General features: G+C 29.9%; 1 protein-coding gene across 6 annotated transcripts in view; it reads left to right on the top strand.

The window, feature by feature from the left end:
* The window catches only part of LOC113384519 (RNA-binding protein Nova-1), an 82,662-nt gene extending 63,649 nt beyond the window's left edge, over positions 1 to 19,013 (top strand). For 2 of the 6 annotated variants that reach the window (XM_026622248.1, XM_026622245.1), the window contains exons 8-12: positions 7,660 to 7,846; positions 15,006 to 15,163; positions 17,441 to 17,558; positions 17,891 to 18,157; positions 18,958 to 19,013. In XM_026622248.1, the coding sequence (XP_026478033.1) occupies positions 7,660 to 7,846; positions 15,006 to 15,163; positions 17,441 to 17,558; positions 17,891 to 18,111 (684 nt within the window). In that variant the 3' untranslated portion in view covers positions 18,112 to 18,157; positions 18,958 to 19,013. Of the gene's footprint in view, positions 1 to 7,659; positions 7,847 to 15,005; positions 15,164 to 15,881; positions 16,097 to 17,440; positions 17,559 to 17,890; positions 18,158 to 18,957 lie in introns of those variants that run through there. The other 4 variants (XM_026622247.1, XM_026622246.1, XR_003367947.1 and 1 more) reach the window with 4 other exon arrangements.
* Positions 19,014 to 19,437: the final 424 nt, after the last annotated feature.

Here is a 19,437-nt window from a genome sequence, read left to right as displayed (position 1 = left end):
TATATAACTCCAGAACGCACGAACCGTTTTCGATAATTTTGCATTCGTTGGAAAGGTTTCGGGCTCCGCAAAGTTTAGAGCTAAGAAAATTAGTGGTGCATGGCATCGTGCTTTAATGCAAATTGTTGGAACTTCACACACCGTAATTAAAAATTGGAGTAATGACATTAGTGAGAATTATCAGAATTATGGTTGGTTAAGTCAACGAGCAATTCTTGCCGCAAAGAATAATGATGTACACGCACTGAATTTCACCATTCAATCAGAAATTGCTGGCGATTTGGTGGCATACCAATGATTCCGACTGGTCTTCCGTTTGACTTCAAACGATTGCAATTTCCAGTTCGCAATGACGATTAACAATTTTGAGGAATAAATTTCAAATAGATTATTTAGAAAATCTTTGTTCTTCACATGGGCAGTTAAAAGTTGCCTGTTCACGAGTTGGGAAACCATCCGCTTTGTTTGTGTTAACGTCAGACCAAAAAACAAAAAATGTGGTTTACTAAAGAGCACTTCAATGAAACGGATAATTTGCGAATTCAATTTCATTTACTTAGAGAAGTTCAACTAAAAAACACTTTATTTTTGTAAACGAAATAAATTCATTACTGTTGTGTACTAAAATCAAATTCTTCATTTTCAAATATAAAACAAACAAAAAATTTCTTCATCTTTCTCACGTTTGCTAGTTTTTTATATATTTAGAAATGTTTCAGTATAACTGTAATGTTGAAAAATGTATCACCCGCTTTCGATACAAAAAATCATAATTATTATTTGAAATGAATTATTGATGAACACATGAAACCGTAAACTAAGTTGGTTTTTCCCTGTATAAAAAAAGCCAACTTGAATAATTAAAATGTGAAATGTTCAGGCAATCTGCGTTTAATGAAAATGCTAGGTCACTTGATTTAAATTGATTAATTTAATATACTGATAAATAACTGTGAACTTTACTAAATTTTTAGTAAATAAATTATTATATCAAAAAGTAATTCAAGTATTTATAAAAATCCTCAGGTGTTTTTTTTGCGATTTGATAATTGGGTCTTCATAATACAAAAAATTATACGGTATAATATTTTTATATTAAAAGATTTTTCCTATTTTTCTAGGAGGCGATGGCACGTATCACTTTAAAACATTGGTCCCGTCAGTGGCGGCGGGTGCAATCATCGGCAAGGGGGGCGAAACTATCGCACAACTGCAAAAGGACACTGGAGCACGCGTCAAGATGTCGAAATCACATGACTTTTATCCAGGTAAATAATTTAATAACAATTTAATATGTATAATAAATCGCTTTCGTAGTTAGAACAAGTATCATTTGTGCAAATATTGTAAATTGAACAATCTGAGGAGTAAGTCTAATTTAAAAAGTTGATCCTCTTAAAATTATAATTAATGTTTGTATGACTTTGTTAAAAAAAGGTGAAGCACATAACAGTTGAAATAAATTAGTTGCATGTTTAGTAAATATTTATATCTTAAACCAATTATTTTCATAAAGATCTGTTAAAATATGAAAATAATGTACGCTTGATCCTACTTCAACATGTATCTTGCAATTCCATTTGTGTGATATTAAATGTGTTATTTTACGGGATAATTTACCCGAATATTTGGCTTGTATACTTTGCATAAACAAACGATTAGATTGAATTCGAATTGTAATAAATATTTTCGGCTTGGCAAGCGTTTTCATTATATATTTATAATAATAAACGATATTACCGCATACTTTGAGATTAATTAATTAAATATGTTTATTTGTTCGAATATAATTTGACACTGCAGAAATAATAATATATGTATATATTATAGGTTTCACATATTGTAATAAGAATTTCCTACGGACTTTAACTTTAAATCTGAATCTGAATTATATTTAAAAGCGAATCAAAGTGCTTTAGAGATTTTATATCTATTTTATTTTTCTTCCTTTACTTCTAGGAGTAAAGGTACATTAAAGTAAAACGCAAGTACTAAGTTTACCGTGCTTTCATCTCTGTTAAATAGAGCGATTCAAATTGAAACCGCAGTTGACAAAGAAATATTTTTTTTATAGTAGATTGCCATCTTATAGCAACTATGATAAAAGATGAAAATCATAAAATAATTTTGTGCAGTATAAATTTTATATTTATTATGATTAAAATATATAATTTATTTAATGTCATTTACTTTTTTTAATTTATTTATTTCACAAATTTTATTTATTTTATTTATATTAAATCATCATAATACGGATATCATTTTAATGAAAATATTATCTTTTATTTTGTACTCTATTTATATTTATATTACTATTCACTTATGTTACTAGATGTTATATTTCTTAGCAGTTGTAACAGATATTGAAATTAAAAAAAAAACTTTTTCGTAATACTATTTCAAAGTCAAATGTTTACCCCATGAGTGTGATAGAAATTTTATTTGTATGCTGCTTATTAGTCGCATAATTGTTTAATAATTTTTTTGTTATTATTTCTAATTATTTAATACTTCGATCTTCATCTGTGATAGTGGATAGATTTATTAGTTTCTGACTGTAAATCTGTGTAAAATCAGTTTTACTGTTTCTAGGAAACGATAATCTTATTACGTTATTTACTTTAAATATACCTATAAAATAAATAATTATGTTTAATGCGATTTGTAAAAGATAGAATCGACTAGAATCGAAATAAATTGCTCAACTGGTTTTCAATCTTTGAAAGAAATCTTAATTTAGTAGACAAGACCTCATAATAATGAAGAACTTAAATCGGATTTATGCGCATTAGGAAAATTTAAATAAAATTAACATGGAGCATATCATATCATATATAATTAGTCAAATTTAAAAAGTTGATTAACCAGTCCCATTACAACTACTGAGTTGTTTTTTCAGCATGCCCTTTTAGTATACAATATCCCTTTTCGACCGACTATTGTAAATTCATCAAATTTATTAAATGTCCTTAAGTGGACAGTTGTAAATAAAAGAGATAATAATAAAAAAAAACAGTCCCATTTTGTAAATAGTTTGTAAAAAGATCATAGAGTATCTTAAATATTATTTTTGGTTGTCTTGTAAAATGGCTTGATAAAAGATTATAAAGTAGACAAGTCCTCATAATATTAACATTTAAATAATATTAACATGGAACATATCAAATATTATTAGTCAAATTTAAACATTTGATTAACCAGTCGCATCTCGTAAATGGTTTGTAAAAAGATGATAGTGTACCTTAAATATTATAAAAAAATTAAATATATTAAAAATTCAAAAATATATTAAATTGTTGGTTGTCTTGGAAATGGCTTGTAAAAAGATTATAGAGTAGAGAAGTCCTCATAATATTAAAATACTCAAATCGGATTTATGCACATTAAGAAAATTTAAATAAAATTAACATGAAACATATCAAATATCATTAGTCAAATTTAAACATTTGATTAACCAGTTGCATTTCGTAAATGGTTTGTAAAAAGATTATAGAGTACCTAAAAGGTGGCTATACGTCCCGGATTTCCAACTTGTGTCCCAGCCTTTTTTTAAAAGCAATATTTGTCCCGGATTTAGATCTTTTTTCCCGGATTGTCCCGGTTTTTCGAAAACTAATCGGCAAATTTATAGAAATAAACGAACAAGTGCTAAGGAAATTGAAAAGAGACTCGAAAGCGAGAAAAACGTAAAGATAAAAATAGATAAAAGTGTACTACATATAATTGAATAATAAAGTTCTTACAAAAAGTCCGCCATTCCGATTAAAAAAATTTATTCATATAAAAAAATAATTTTTTATTTTATTCTTAAGTGGCATTTATTATTTTAAAGCAACCCCCCTCCCTCATGTCCCGGATTAGCATAACTAAAAATTGGCGTCCCGGTTTGACTTAAAAGGTGGTCACCATAGTACCTAAGATATTATTTTTGGTTTGGCACATCTGGCTAAACTATTTTCTGATAACAAAATCCAGTTTCTTCAATGAAATTATATAAATTGATTTATATCGGTGCAAAAGTAATTCATGGCAATGCTGTGACCGCGATGTTTATTTTTCTCTTCAGGAACGTCGGAGCGGGTTTGTTTGATAACAGGAAGCGTGGACGCTATCATGCAGGTATTGGACTTTATAATGGACCGAATCAGGGAAAAACCGGATATCAGCAAACAACAACAACAACAAAACGCTACTCTACAACAGCAACAACAATTAGCCGGAGCTGGTGATGTTAACGGGATAAGCGGTAAGTTGCATTTATATAAACATCCTTGAATTATTTAAGCAAATTGTTAATAAGAAACCAATATTAGATGTATTCTCTTTGATTGCATGTTGAAATTTTAATTTTATATATTTTTTGTCAAATTTTAGAGATCAAAGTTTGCGGTATTTATACGTTCAATGTTTATTTTTTCAGCTTTGGCGGGTACGCAAGATAGAGATAAACAAGTAAAAATTTTAGTACCAAATTCAACGGCTGGTATGATTATTGGCAAAGCTGGTAATTACATTAAACAAATCAAAGAGGAGACGGGATCTTATGTACAAATTTCTCAGAAAGCCAAAGATCTATCTTTACAAGAACGATGCATTACTGTTATAGGTAAGTACAAGCAACCCTTATAAAAGATTTTTGTGTTATGATTGAAAAGATTTAATCTTAAAATTTACAAATACGGTTTCTACGGTAAAAAATGTTTGTTATATAAAATACTAGGAAACCCAGATTTCGCCACCAGATGGTTTCGTGAGAAAGATGAAGATTTTTTGTTTGTTTTATATTTGAAAAGGAAAAAATTAATTTTATTTCACAACAGTAATGAATTTATTGCGATTACAAAAATGAAGTGTTTTTAGTTGAACTTCTCTAAGTAAATGAAAGTGAATCCGCAAACTATCCGTTTCATTGAAGTGCTCTTTGGTAAACCACATTTTATGTTTTTTGGTCTGACGTTAACACAAACAAAGCGGGTGGTTGTCCAACTCGTGAACAGGCAACGTATAACTGCCCATGTGAAAAACAATGATTTTCTAAATAATCTATTTGAAATTTATCCCGCAAACACTAAGCGATTGGCCTTGCGACTTGTTATTGCGAACGCAAGGCGAAATGGAAATTGCAATCGTTTGAAGTCAAACGGAAGACCAGTCGGAATCATTGGTATGTCACCAAATCGCCACCAATTTTTGATTGAATGGTGAAATTCAGTGCGTGTATATCATTATTCTTTACGGCAAGAATTGCTCGTTGACTTAACCAAGCATAATTCTCATAATTCTCATGAATGTCATTACTCGAATTTTTAATTACGGTGCGTGAAGTTCCAGCAATTTGCATTGAGGCACGATGCCATGCACCACTAATTTTCTTAGCTATAAACCTTGCGGAGCCCGAGACTTTCCGACGAATGCAAAATTGTCGAAATCGGTTCGTGCGTTCTGGAGTTATATCGTCAGGAAGAAAAACCCAACTTATTTTTATATATATGTAGATAAAATAACAATAATAAATATTACGTATGTTCTTTTTTTGTTCACATTATTTTATTTCCTCAGGTGATAAGGATTCAAATAAGGCAGCTTGCATGATGATTTTAGCAAAAGTTGTAGATGACCCACAATCTGGGACGTGTTTAAATGTTTCTTACGCCGACGTTGCTGGACCAGTCGCGAATTTCAATCCTACCGGATCCCCGTATGCGGCTCATCAGCAGCAACAAGGTCAGTAGAATATTTTAATGCTTAATTAATTAATTATTATTATTCAATTATAATGATGTAAGTGAATTTAACTGATAAATGTCATAATGGAGAATCTAGAGAAATCTATGTCAATGGACAAATTATAATAACTCCATGTCTATTGCAATTGATGTTATATTAGAGACTTGAGGTCAGGCTGTCACTAGTCATTCCTGTTCTGCATAATCTTAAATCAATTCTGAAAGGCATTCGAGGAGTTGGTTATTGAAATTATCTGCTAATTGTAATATCTATTGAAGATTAAACAATAGGAGTGTTTTTGCATTAGTTATGCGGTAATAAAATTGAAGTTATACTATAATCAAACGATCATGGAGATCGTTTATTAGTGTCTATCAAGTTAATGAATGGCTATTGAAATAAATCAAAGCTAATGGAGTATGAGCTAGAAAGCGATATATAAAGTAGAGGTCATTACATGAAAGTTGTTATTTATATAAATATAAAAATTTTCTACATCGATAGTGATATGTGCTATTTTTACTTCATTTTTCGAATTTGTAATTTTACTATAAATTAAAAATGTACGAATGCAGATAATCTTGCTTTTTGAATATCTTTCAAGAACTCCTAAATATAAACGATTGAATTTTATATTTATTTATTACAGGTGTTGCTGGTGTTGGTCCAGGAACAGCCGGTAGCATTTTAGTAAATGGAGTAGGAGCCACAGCTGCTGCTGCAGCCGGTTTACAATTATCCTTAAACTTGTTAGGACCACAAAATGCAGCTCCCAACGCTGCTCTTGCTGCGCAATTTGTAGATCATATTAAGGTAAATAATTTGGAAATAACATTTCGCGCAGTAATATGTAATATGTAAGAAGATTGAAATGTTTGCGCAGTAATATGTAATATGTAAGAATTGTTCTAACATAGTACTGATAAATATTTATTTTTTATAGCTGCAATTACGCAATTCAAGTTACAGCGAGCCGGCCGCATCTGAGATATGTGCTGCTCTTTTAGTTTTGGCCAGGCATGGAGCTTTGGGCGTGGGCCTGGGTGCCGCTTTGGGGGGCTGCACAGGTAATAAAGATATCAAATTTGATTAATAATTATCTCAACTCATCATTTAGAAAATAAATTTGATTTAAATATTTATTATAAAATTTTTATACTTGACTTGTATGTAGAAATAATTAATTGAAACTAAAAAATAGTAATTAATTTTTAAGGTATTGAGCTTAGATTTTTTAATATGCTGATATGTGTTCTATTTTAGAGCATTGCAATTTTCAAATATGCAATATGTCTATAAATAAACAATTAATTATAATCTTGGCAAACATCAAGGTGATTTATATTTGAATTTTATTATTTTAAGCACCAAGAACGATCTGATGAAACATGAATTTATTATTTTCATTTATTTCATTTATTATTTTATTGTAAAGGGGGCGTTCAAGTATTACGTAAGCACTATAGGGGGGCGGGGGGTTGTTAATTTGCTTATTTTGGGTTGACATGGGGGGCAGGGGAGTTTGGATGATGATTACGTCATAGGTAGTATTTTTTTTTACATTAATTGCAAAATGTTTACGTAAGCATGAGGGTAGGGGGTAAGAGCTTTGCTTACTTTTGACAAGGGGGATGGGGGGGTGTAAATAATTGTAATAAATCTGCTTACGTATTACTTGAACGATCCCAAAGCTACAAAGTATAATATTATAAATCAAGTTGTGTTGGAAATGTAAATTATTGGTTTGATAGAAGTGAGGCATTATATTTTTGAAATCATTTATAACAAAATCATTAAATAAATTAGATGTAAAAGCATTGGCCCATGGAATGCAAAATAAGTTAAGTACTCATATTCTTTTTGGCATCGCGCAACAATACCATTTTTTTTTTCAAATTTAAAAATATTAACTATCATCTGTTATTTTTACAGGTGCATCACCAACAGCAACAACAAAATAACGCTGCCGCCGCAGCAGCTGCATCAGCCGCTGCTGTGACATCTGCTGCAGCGGCAGGCCAAGCCCTAGGCTACCTGGGCGGTGTTCAGGCCATGGATCATTCGACAGCGGGGGTATTTGGGGCAATTGGGCAAGTCAGTCTCGGTGAGTGGATTGAAAGTGAGTTATGTCGTTGCTGATTGGAGCTTCTTTTATTTACTTATTATTTCTAATAAAACGCGAAAGTTTTATAATCAAAAATAAAATATTTAATTTAAAAAAAATGTTGCTTTGATATGGTGCTTTTGATTAGAAATACATATTTGCAGTCATTGAAATTGAAAATGAACTTATGAAACTTTTGCGTTCCTAAATATAACCAACAATCGGTTTCTAAGATTGTCATTAGAAACTCAGATTTTTTGTTATATTTATAATTTAAGCTTACTAAGTTTATTTATGTTTATTTTGTTAAACCACATAGCAGTGCAGTATTATTTGCAATCTATATTACTAAAATAGAATTAAATTAGATAGGCATAATCTACGCTTGCTGTTTTTTACAATGTTTATCAAACAATGTACCACTATAATTTACTTTCTACTAGTTTCCTCTATTTATGTTTAATACTTCAATACTTTCTTAACCACTCACATTCAATATTATATTATCATATCTACTTATTTACGGAAATGTAAGAAGTTATATAATAATTCTCAGTGCGTTTATTTCACTTTTCATTTATTTCATCATCATCATCTTATTTAAGGTACAATCTTTAATAAACATTATTTTAAATCAGGTGCTCATTTACCGCACAAGCTAAATGTTTGTATTTTACATTAACCAGAGAAACTTTCCGATACGTTACGTTCTGTGTTTGTCAAATATATTTATAACAATTTATTATTTATTATATGACAAAGTTGTAAATGCTAAATTATTAACATTTATATATCATTGAAATTCATTTTCTTGCGGAAGGACATGTAATGTATGTTAATTAAGGGGCACAACTAGTGTAACCGCCTAAAAAAAGGTGATTTTTGGGAATTTATGTTAAAAAAACTACTCTATCAATCATTTCAAAATTTTAGGAATATATGTATACATGTTTTAAGAATACATAGTAAAATTTTTGAAGAAAAAAATTAAATATTTTTTAAGTTATCGTCGATCTCCAACGACGCGACAAAAAAAGGCCCTTTACTGCTGCAGTGATCCCGGCCTTCTACGTGGATGAAATTTAAAAAAAAAAATCTCGTTAAACTAGATAATATTGCCTGTAAAATGAACTACGATAAAGAAAAAAAAGAAAAAATTGACAAAATGACGGCGTTTTTTAAAAAAAGTCGAAATTTACCCAAAAATTTTGTCGTTTTTGGACTGCCAAAATTAGATTTTTGATCTGATAAAAAGATCGATAGTTCATTTTACGGAGAACTATATATAGAACATGGAAAAAAAATTGATAGTGATCGGATCATTTGTTTTTGAGTAATCGCTGCAACAAATTCGGAAAATGCTGTTTCGAGAAAAACGCGTTTAAAGATAAGATGATCGTTATACTATATACTATATATATACTCTTTAAATGGCTGTAACTCAAAAACTATTTAAGATATCGATTTAAAATTTTGGTATGTTATTTTTAAAGGAATATCCTATCGAAATATGGAAAAATTTAAAATTCGAAAATTTCACACTTCTTGTGCCCCTTAAGTTGCAAATCCCTGGCGAAATTCATTTCAATTGAGAAGAATTGAGGCAATTGAAAATCTTTCATTTTGGCGTTCAGAATACCGCGTTATAGGGATTTACTGCATTGTGTGTATTGAAACCTTTAAACAAATAACTGAAATATCACATTATAAGAGAAGATCCATTATTTTTGACATCATCCTGAATTAAATTTGTTTAATGAGAGCATTACATCTTAATAATTCGGGCCACCTCGTTTATTAGTTTGCCAAATTATGCGTCAGTTTGTCCGCGTCAACCGTTATGACCTTGATTATAACAAACTTGGCACACGATAGCTAGCTGAAGTCGATGCACAATATTAGTCGCATGCTAATAAAACATCGAGGGTATTTTAGTATTTATGTGAAGAATCCTTTTATGGGATAAATGGAAACCTCTGCCGCCATCTTGACAATTTTAAAATTTAAGGGGCACAACTAGTGTGAAATTTTCAAAAAATCGAATTTTCAATTTTTCCATATTTCGATAGGTTATACCTTTAAAAATTACATACCAAAATTTCAAATCGATATCTTAAATAGTTTTTGAGTCACAGCCATTTAAAGAGGATATATAGTATACGAGGTCTGTTCAAAAAGTACCCGGAATTTTCGTTTTTTCAAAAAAATATTTATTTATTCGTCTACATTAATGTGGTCCCCTTCAAAGTAGTCCCCCCCAGATATAATACACTTATGCCAGCGTTTTTTCCAATTTTCGAAGCACCCTTGATATTCACTTTTTGATATGTCCTTGAGCACTCTCAGCGATTTTCTTCAATCGAGGAAAACCGCCGTCCTTTCATGGGTTCCGTCTCTTCAACTTTGGGAATAGGAAAAAGTCACACGGAGCCATATCTCGTGAATTTTTGCACTTTGCAACACTTTATTTCATTTTTTACGCAAAATTTAATACAAATTCTTTGACTTTTCAATTCATCCATTGTAAAAATCGCCGAGCTCAGAAAAACACGTCGAACCTTAGCGACTACCACAGACAAAGTAAACAGTGAATATAGCTGAAAATTTCATCATACTTTAGGGGCATGTATACCAACACAATAAAAAAAAAATTTTGACAATCAGACACTCCAGACCCGCGAAATTTAATTATTAGTAATTCCGGGTACTTTTTGAACACACCTCGTATATAGTATATAGTATAACGATCATTTAATCTTCTAACGTGTTTTTCTCGAAACAGCATTTTCCGAATTTGCTGCAGCGATTACTCAAAAACAAATGATCCGATCGCTATCAAATTTTTTTACATGTTCTATATATAATTCTCCGTAAAATAAACTATCGATTTTTTGATCGGATCAAAAATCGAATTTTGGCAGTCCAAAAACGACCAAAATTTTGGGTAAAATTCGACTTTTTTTAAAAAAACGCCGCCATTTTGTCAATTTTTGATTTTTTTTCTTTATCGTAGTTCATTTTACAGACAATATTATCTAGTTTAACGAGATTTTTTTTTTAAATTTCATCCACGTAGAAGGCCGGAATCACTGCAGCAGTGAAGGGCCATTTTTGTCGCGCCGTTGGAGATCGACGATAACATAAAAAATATTTAATTTTTTTCTTCAAAAATTTTACTATGTATTCTTAAAACATGTATAAATATGTTCCTAACATTTTAAAATGATTAATAAAGTGTTTTTTTTTAATATAAATTCGCAAATCAATCTTTTTTAGGCGGTTACATTAGTTGTGCCCCTTAAATGCTTTGAAATCATTATTGTCTAAAACTGGTTTGAGAAATTACCATAACCCAAGCGTTGCTGATTATTTGGACGTAGATTTATTAAAAATATATAATATCAAATATATTATATCAAAGGTCAAAGAGTACGCCATATTTATTAAGAAAAATCAATAACTTTCCAACATACGATGCAATTCCGAAGTATTAGTGTGGACCATCTAAATATTTTCATGGGATTTATCATGCATTTACTAAGGACAATATATTCCTACCAAGTTATACAATACTTCAAAATATATTTAAATTATAGATTATTATCTGGTAGCATTAACATATTGATTTAACGTTTTCAATTCCATTTTTGTTGAGATTAGTATTATGGTGACCCCATTTTTTTTTTAAGTCAAAACCGGGACGGCAATTTTTAGTTATGCTAAACCGGGACACGAGGGAGTGGGGTTGCTTTAAAATAACAAATGCTACTTAAGGATAAACTAAAAAACAGTTTTTTATATGAATAAAAAAAAAACATTTGGAATTGCGGAGTTTTATTAGGAACTTTATTATTATATTATATGTAGTAAACTTTTATCTATTTTATCTTCGCTTTTGAGTCTCTATTCAATTTTCTTAGCACTTGTTCGTTTATTTTTATAAATGTGCCTATTAGTTTTCGAAAAACCGGGGAAATCCGGGATAAAAGATCTAAATCCGAGACAAATATTGCTTTTAGAAAAACCTGGTGCACAAGGTGGAAATCCGGGACTTAAAAACCTACGTGTTCAGAAAAAATCAATAGTTCGGTAGCATATGATATAATTTCAAAGAATTATAGTATGATTCCGTAAGTAAATAAATTAAAATAAACTAAATTTACCCCCTTAATATTACCGTAAAAATTAGCAATTAACTTCTTTTACCACAACGTTCCTTCTTCAATTCTTTAAAAGAGTAATAACTAACTATCGCTAAAAATATTTAATACATTGTTAAGCTTTGAATATAATTGATAAATCTTAATTGTCTACACCGACATTTAATGCATATGTTCTTGTAAAGCTTTATGCAAACAATGAAACAAGATGTTCTTGAAACAGCGGTCTTTGTTTATTAATTTTTGCGTAGGATTTTCTGACATTGAAACTAGATGCAACAGTCTCTAGGATAAAATCTTAATCATTTTTATGACACCATACATTATTTTGACCTACATACATTTGAAATCATTCAAGAACGCGTAACTGTTTATAGTTTATTGCGAGCACAAGTTCAATTATTGACAAATAGATAGAGAGCTAGAAAATACTTCGTATCATATAATGTGATAATATATTTTATAAATATTAATTAAATATATGTAATACAAAAATCAATCTTAAGAATCTATACCTATAATGAACGTGATTTTTTTATTGTTAATTAAATATGATATGTCCCAGCTATTTTTAAGAAAAATTAGGTTCAATTGGCGAATTTAAACTTCATCTCAAAACTATGATATGATCAAATCAGCTTGGACTTACAACAAAATTTAACGTTCTCTAAAAAACTTACAATGCCTGTGTACTATAAAATGTATTTTACATTGAGTTGTTTACATACTTAAGGCTCGTAAACGTGTATTACAAGAAAGAACATAGTCCATTTCGACATGTGTATATAGAGTAACTTGTAAACACATTTATATTCATTTGAATTTAAACTTCACAATAGATTTGTTCTTGTAAACTACAAGTATCAAGAGGCAATTTAGATGGTATGGATTTCAGAAAATGGCGATGAATGATGTAAAATTGTACCAGATGTCTAAATATTGCGTTTATTGCAGTAAAATAAAAAACTATTGAAATGCCAAAATAGAAAATATCACAGAAAACGCACTATATTTTCAATTTGGCGTGAACGAATCAATATTTTCATATTTCGTTTATTTTCTTGGTTTTGGTATTAGATTCAAAATAATTTTGAAATATCACCAGGGAGCATAGCAAGTCTTTTGGACACATATCGATAGAAATTTCTAAACCCATTGGGCATGCGTATTTTTGTTGTTTAATAATAAATTCAAAATCCTAAGTAGTATAAAATCTCTCTATTTTTTATCTCATTTGATTTAATCGAAATAGGCAAATTCCAATATTATTTTTTAGTGCGAATCCTTTCTAACAGTTTGTTTCCATTGACTTTTGAAATTGTATGTTTGTTTTATCTCTGCGTCCTCTTATTTATATTCTACTCATTTCATTTCATTTCATTGCTAATAATTAAATACTTGTTCATACATGCATATGTGTTCTTAATTACTCGATATTTTTTCTTCCATACCATATTTTCTACCATAGGCATTCTTTTTGTATCTCTTGTTTAAATAGATTTAACCCTTTCCACTCGATATTTTTTCTTTGAGTATAATTCCTCGGTATAGTTCCATATTTGTCTATATTACCATAGGCATTGTTTTGTATTTCTTGTTTATATAGATTTAACCCTTTTTACTCGATATTTTTTCTTCGAGTATAATTCCTCGGTATAGTTCCATATTTGTCTATATTACCATAGGCATTCTTTTTGTATTTCTTGTTTATATAGATTTAACCCTTTCCACTCGATATTTTTTCTTCGAGTATAATTCCTCGGTATAGTTCTATATTTGTCTATATTACCATAGGCTACCGGATATATATTAAACAATATATTACCATATATTACCGAATGCTGTCACTCCGGCGGCAAAATACGTATTAATTCTGCATTTAGCGAGTGGAAAGGCTTAAAACTTATATGTAATAGTTGCATTCAAGCTATGTTGTATTAATTTATGGACAACTATTGTAAGAGCAGAATCTATAACATCGTCCCATACTGACCTTAACATTCCATTTACAAAATATAACGCAATTTATTAATAAAATAATGAATGTGATGTGTGTTGAACCTTTTAAGCTCAAAAACTGATAGTAGTCCAGTCATTTAAGCTTAAATTAGGTAAGAATCTCGGAATTCGAGATACCCAGCTGTAAATATGCAAATACTTGTATATTGACACCCTAAAGTTGTCTCAAAACCTACATATGGTAGGATGTCAATACCATATGTAGGTTTTGAGACAACTTTAGGGTATACAAGTATTTACAGACTTACAGCTGGGTATCTCGAATTCCGAGGTGAACTTACTATAATGACTGGACTATAGTAGTTATTACGTTTTAATACTGCACTTAATCTGTTACGTGTTGCTTTAAATGTAGTGTCTGCACAAAATATGTTAAAATATAATTTTGATACTTAGTTTTTAGTTTAGAACATTTAGTTTATTTTTTATGTATTTCTAAATTTGTTTTATTTTCTTTTCTTTTTATTTGCTGCTCTAACCACACAAACGCATAACTCTGCACTTGTATGATGACATGGTCGCCTACTTCTATGTTTGGTGATTTGGATAATTTGATGAACCGATGGCGCTTGAAATAAACTATTGACAATCAAATTAATGGAAAAACTTAATTATAACTACTAAAATGTTATTTGCTACTAAATTTTTATTAACGTTTGCTTGTACCTATTTATTGCAAATTATTTTATATTCATATTTTTTTATAATTCAATCTATCTTCCTTTTCTATTTGTGATAATAATCGTCAATTCCATCACTACTAATGTTTGCAACTATTTTATTAATATTTGTATTTAATTAATTCCAACAATTTGATATAAATTAATATAAATCTATTTAATATTTGCAATACTTTCTAATCAAAATTATTCCTAAAATTTAAATAACCTTCGATTTCTAATATTAACGTTTACCTTTTCCTTAATTTTGAAATGATAACCTCGGTACATCAAACTAAATAAAATATGTGTTATTTGAAATGAAAAACTATGAAGACAACCCGTATCACTTAGGCACGACAAATTCTCCAACACCACGTGGGCCCTTAGAACGCTTTGCAGAGGCGGCGTTTGACCCTTTCAGGCACGCCGCCACTGCTCCGGTTGCATTAAACAACAATAGTTTCGGTTTGGCCACAGGAGGAGCTCAGCAGGTATGTTATGAAAATTATAGTTTTGTTTAATGAATAATTTAAATATAATATATTTATATCATATGAATATCAGCATGAATTAAAAGCTGTACTTATTAAATAAGTTTCACCAATAAATGCTAAGCAGGTACTGCTTCAAAATTTACTATATGAATTGCAACACAGCTCACTCGTAATCACTTTTTGAAATTTTGTAATTAAGCATGCAATTCTAGAGTGCCATGTGGTACGAGGTAATTACAAATTATAGAGGCACCTGCATATAAATGAAAGAGTACATAGCATATACAAAGGGCGTCGTTATCGAAATGATACAAAATAAATAATTAAGGTTAAAAGTTCAATCATACGTGAATAGACTGATTTACAATTTATATTTTGAAACAAGTGTTATTGAATAGAGACACCCTGCATGTGTTGCTGATGAATTCTAAAATATGAAAGGAAAATATTAAAAATTAAATTTAGTTATTTCAATGAAATCGTTTTTACATATTGATTTATACAATTGAAATTATAGAGTAAGAATAGAATAACGTTTTGCTTAATATAATTATTTTATTATCTTCTTCCAAAGCACGTTTTCAAATATGAATATATTCTGATGAATTTACTCTGTCTTACTGTCGGTTTATAAATTTGAACTATATATCAATATAAGATATAATTAAGATCCAATGACATTTATTAATTACAGCTGTGACATATGTATTTGCAGATGTGGTAATCGGCGCGCTTAAAGCACTTTTGAGTGACTAAGTAGTGTACGGTGACGAATCTACTTTCAACTCGATTTTGAAAAGACCTCATGCACTAGAGACTGTCGGGTTGCCGGTAAAAATTCCATATGCCGAAATAAGCCCGAAAAAATGTAATAATCAAAAAAGATTATGCTAATCAGAATTCACTCGCACGCCACATATAATCAACGAAACCAACAGAACTATCGCTTTCTAAAAAAGCAAGACAAATATTTTTCATTTGTAGATATTTATTTATTTAATTCTGAAAATTGCAAGTTGCTGTATTTATTAACTCATTTATAATTTTTTTTTTCAAAATTAATCACATCACCACGCTCTCTCTAAGCCCTGTATCCCGCATCGCTATGATTATATCAAACGACAAAATTGTATATCCAGGCATTTTGTAACCTCAGATTTTATGTGTACTGTTCGCAAAACATGCAGATCGTACTAGACTGAATCAATATTTTAGTTTCTGCTATCATCTAATTATTTTATTTTATTATCACAAAAGCAAGCATTTCAATCGCTTCATATCTGTATTCACAGTACAAAGAATCATAACCAATTTGAAACTTGAATTTATTAATTATCAATTCTTCAAAATATTGATTTTAAAATCAGTTATCTTTAATTTTTGTAATATCTTGGAACTTCAATTAATATTTGTCTGAATATTTTTCATAGCTTAAGTACCATATATGTCCATATTTTATATACAATATTTGATGCTCAAAACTGAGTGTTGAATAGAGTACATCTCAGGCTTAATTAATTTGAATATTGGATCATTGTTGCATTATTTTATCATAACGAGTTGAAAGTAGACTTGGACCATTTCCACCATTTTCTTGATTGTACATAGTCACATCAACAGTCACCAACAAAATTTTTACAAAATAAATACAATAAAAAGGCATATAATAAAGTTCATGCTTGTCATTGGTTTACAGACATTACTTACACTTCTTTTGCAATGTTGACGTTGTCATTTTCATATTGTAAAGAACAATCAAACTCATCGATTTGATGTATACCTTATATTTCAAGCCTTACTGATATTCAAATCATTTAGAAAAATACTCTCATCTAAGAATAGGCGTTAATAAATACTTGAGTTATGGAAAAAATTGAAAGCTTATTCGTAGTTTTGAGCAAAGACCGGAATGATTTGTATGAGTAAGGCTCCTCATGAATACTCTAATAGACCAGGCCACTAATCTCACACATCAAAAACTTTTCAAATATCGACATAATCTAGGGTAACACTTAAATCAAAACATGTACAAATTTTATTTGGATGATAATGCTATAATAAAAAATTACTGCAAGATATTATATTTTGATGTAGAAGTAAATTAAATAATATTTGAAGAATTTGATTTAAGTTTTTCCTTATGTTTAGAAATTAGCTACTATATGTATTGCTAGGAAATAACATTATACATCGAAAATAATTTCAAGTATATATGTAGTATTTGTTCAAAAGATTATTCTACTCTTTTAAATGCATATGCTATTCAACTTTTAGGCACTAGGTGCTGCTCAAGCTTTGGGAGCTCTATCTAAGAGTCCAACTCCGGGCGATATTGGAAGCAAGGATGCTAAGAACGTTGAGATTGCCGAAGTTATTGTCGGAGCAATATTAGGTATGAAAATAAATTTAATAATTATATGTGTTTTAAAAATTTAAATGCTCTGATATGAAAAAAGATCATTCGCGTGCGCACATAAACAGCGAATATTCATCGAAATCCATCAAGCCATCGAGTAAAAGATGATAAAAACACAGTTGCACAAATTTGGCCATAAACTAAAATCAAATCCTGGTGCCTTGCAGATCGCTAATAATAATGTTCATGTTCATAACGTAAAAGGGCGGTATTTGAGCTCAGTTCTACAAAAAATGTGTTTTAAAAGCCAATTGCAATCGAGTGATTTCTATGTAATTCATCATCTAATAATTCTTATTTTCTTATAGGCCCTGGCGGTCGTAGTTTGATCGAAATCCAGCACTTATCCGGTGCTAACATCCAGATTTCGAAGAAAGGTATCTTTGCACCAGGTACCAGGAATCGAATTGTGACGATACACGGCTCCCCGAGTGCCATCGGCACCGCCCAGTACTTGATCGAGCAGCGCATTGCCGAGGAGGAAGTGAAACGCGCCAGGCACAACGCGCTCTCGACTCTAATGCAATGAACCACGCTCTTGGACGGATGATTCGGCTAAGGAGCAGATAGTCGAGGTAAGATGATATATATATATATATATTCCCTTTTCCCTTTATGTCTCCTCTCTGTTTCTCATTCTTCTTTTGTTTCTTACACCCCGCATGCACTCACTCTACCGCACGTGCCGGTAATTAATTATGATTAGTTATGATATTATTTTGGACAAGTTTAGTGTTTAATAAATTTTATATAATTTTATTTTGTTTTTCCTGGTTTGGTATTTATATAATTTTCTCCTTTTTATAATTTTATATTTAATATCAACTATTGTTATTTATGTAATATGTTTTTTAGATTACTGAATGATGACACACATTAAGTGTCGAAACGTCTAATAGAATAAAAAATGTTTTCTATTTAATCTTTTTTTAATTCGACGATTGGGCTGCGAAATACTTCAAATATATATATTTGAATACCAAATTATTTTTTTTTTGTATATCATTTCATAACATACTTATGAAGCACTCTCTTTTCAATAGAGTTTTATATTTCCTTAGACATGTATATAATTTTTTTTTCTTAATTCTCATCTCTCTTTGAATTTGCATCAAGTAGAAGAATCGCGTTTCTCCAAGACTCGTTTCCATGTTCAATTTTTGAAGAAAGATTTATGTACCAGATATCAGCAATCGAATTGTAGCGATATATGGTTCCCAGAGTATTATTAGCCCTGCCAAGTGTTTTATAAGAAAAAAATATAGGTCTAACTAGTTCTTCGTTGTAATGCTCCACACTTTTTTAAATATATCCTTGCGTATGCAAATCATTCTATTTCAAATACAGAAATATACATAGTATAATTTTTTTACAGGCCCAGCTTTATCTAAACAGCACTACCTATCGTGATAATATGAATTCCATTGAAAAGAAAAGAAAAAAGAATTTTGCAAGAGTATCCCTACTAAGACCTTGATTATAACAAGAATATCAATTTATTCTTAAAATGATTTATGTCTCTGTTATATTTTCCAAACAGATTTAAATTTCGTAACGAAGTTATCATATTTTTTTGGTTCAGACGTGTATATTGTTACATCGTATACATTTTATAGTTATATATTTGTTATATGTGTAAGTTAAAACTAGTTTTACTTGTTGTAGTATGGGTAAAGTATCTATTTTTATTATTGATGACTATTATTAATTTTTTATATATTTTATTTGTACAGAGAAGCCATATATACATTAATGAATTGAAGAATATAATTCTACCTGCTCATGTTTTCATATTTAATGAGGGTGTTAATTCCATACTTAGTCTTAATTAGCTAATTTGAAACATTTTTTTATA

Source organism: Ctenocephalides felis, unplaced genomic scaffold (assembly GCF_003426905.1).
Source record: "Ctenocephalides felis isolate EL2017-DRISC unplaced genomic scaffold, ASM342690v1 CF-g0.4_SCAFFOLD_03571, whole genome shotgun sequence".
NCBI lineage: Eukaryota > Metazoa > Arthropoda > Insecta > Siphonaptera > Pulicidae > Ctenocephalides > Ctenocephalides felis.
This window is presented reverse-complemented; position numbering and strand designations above follow the sequence as displayed.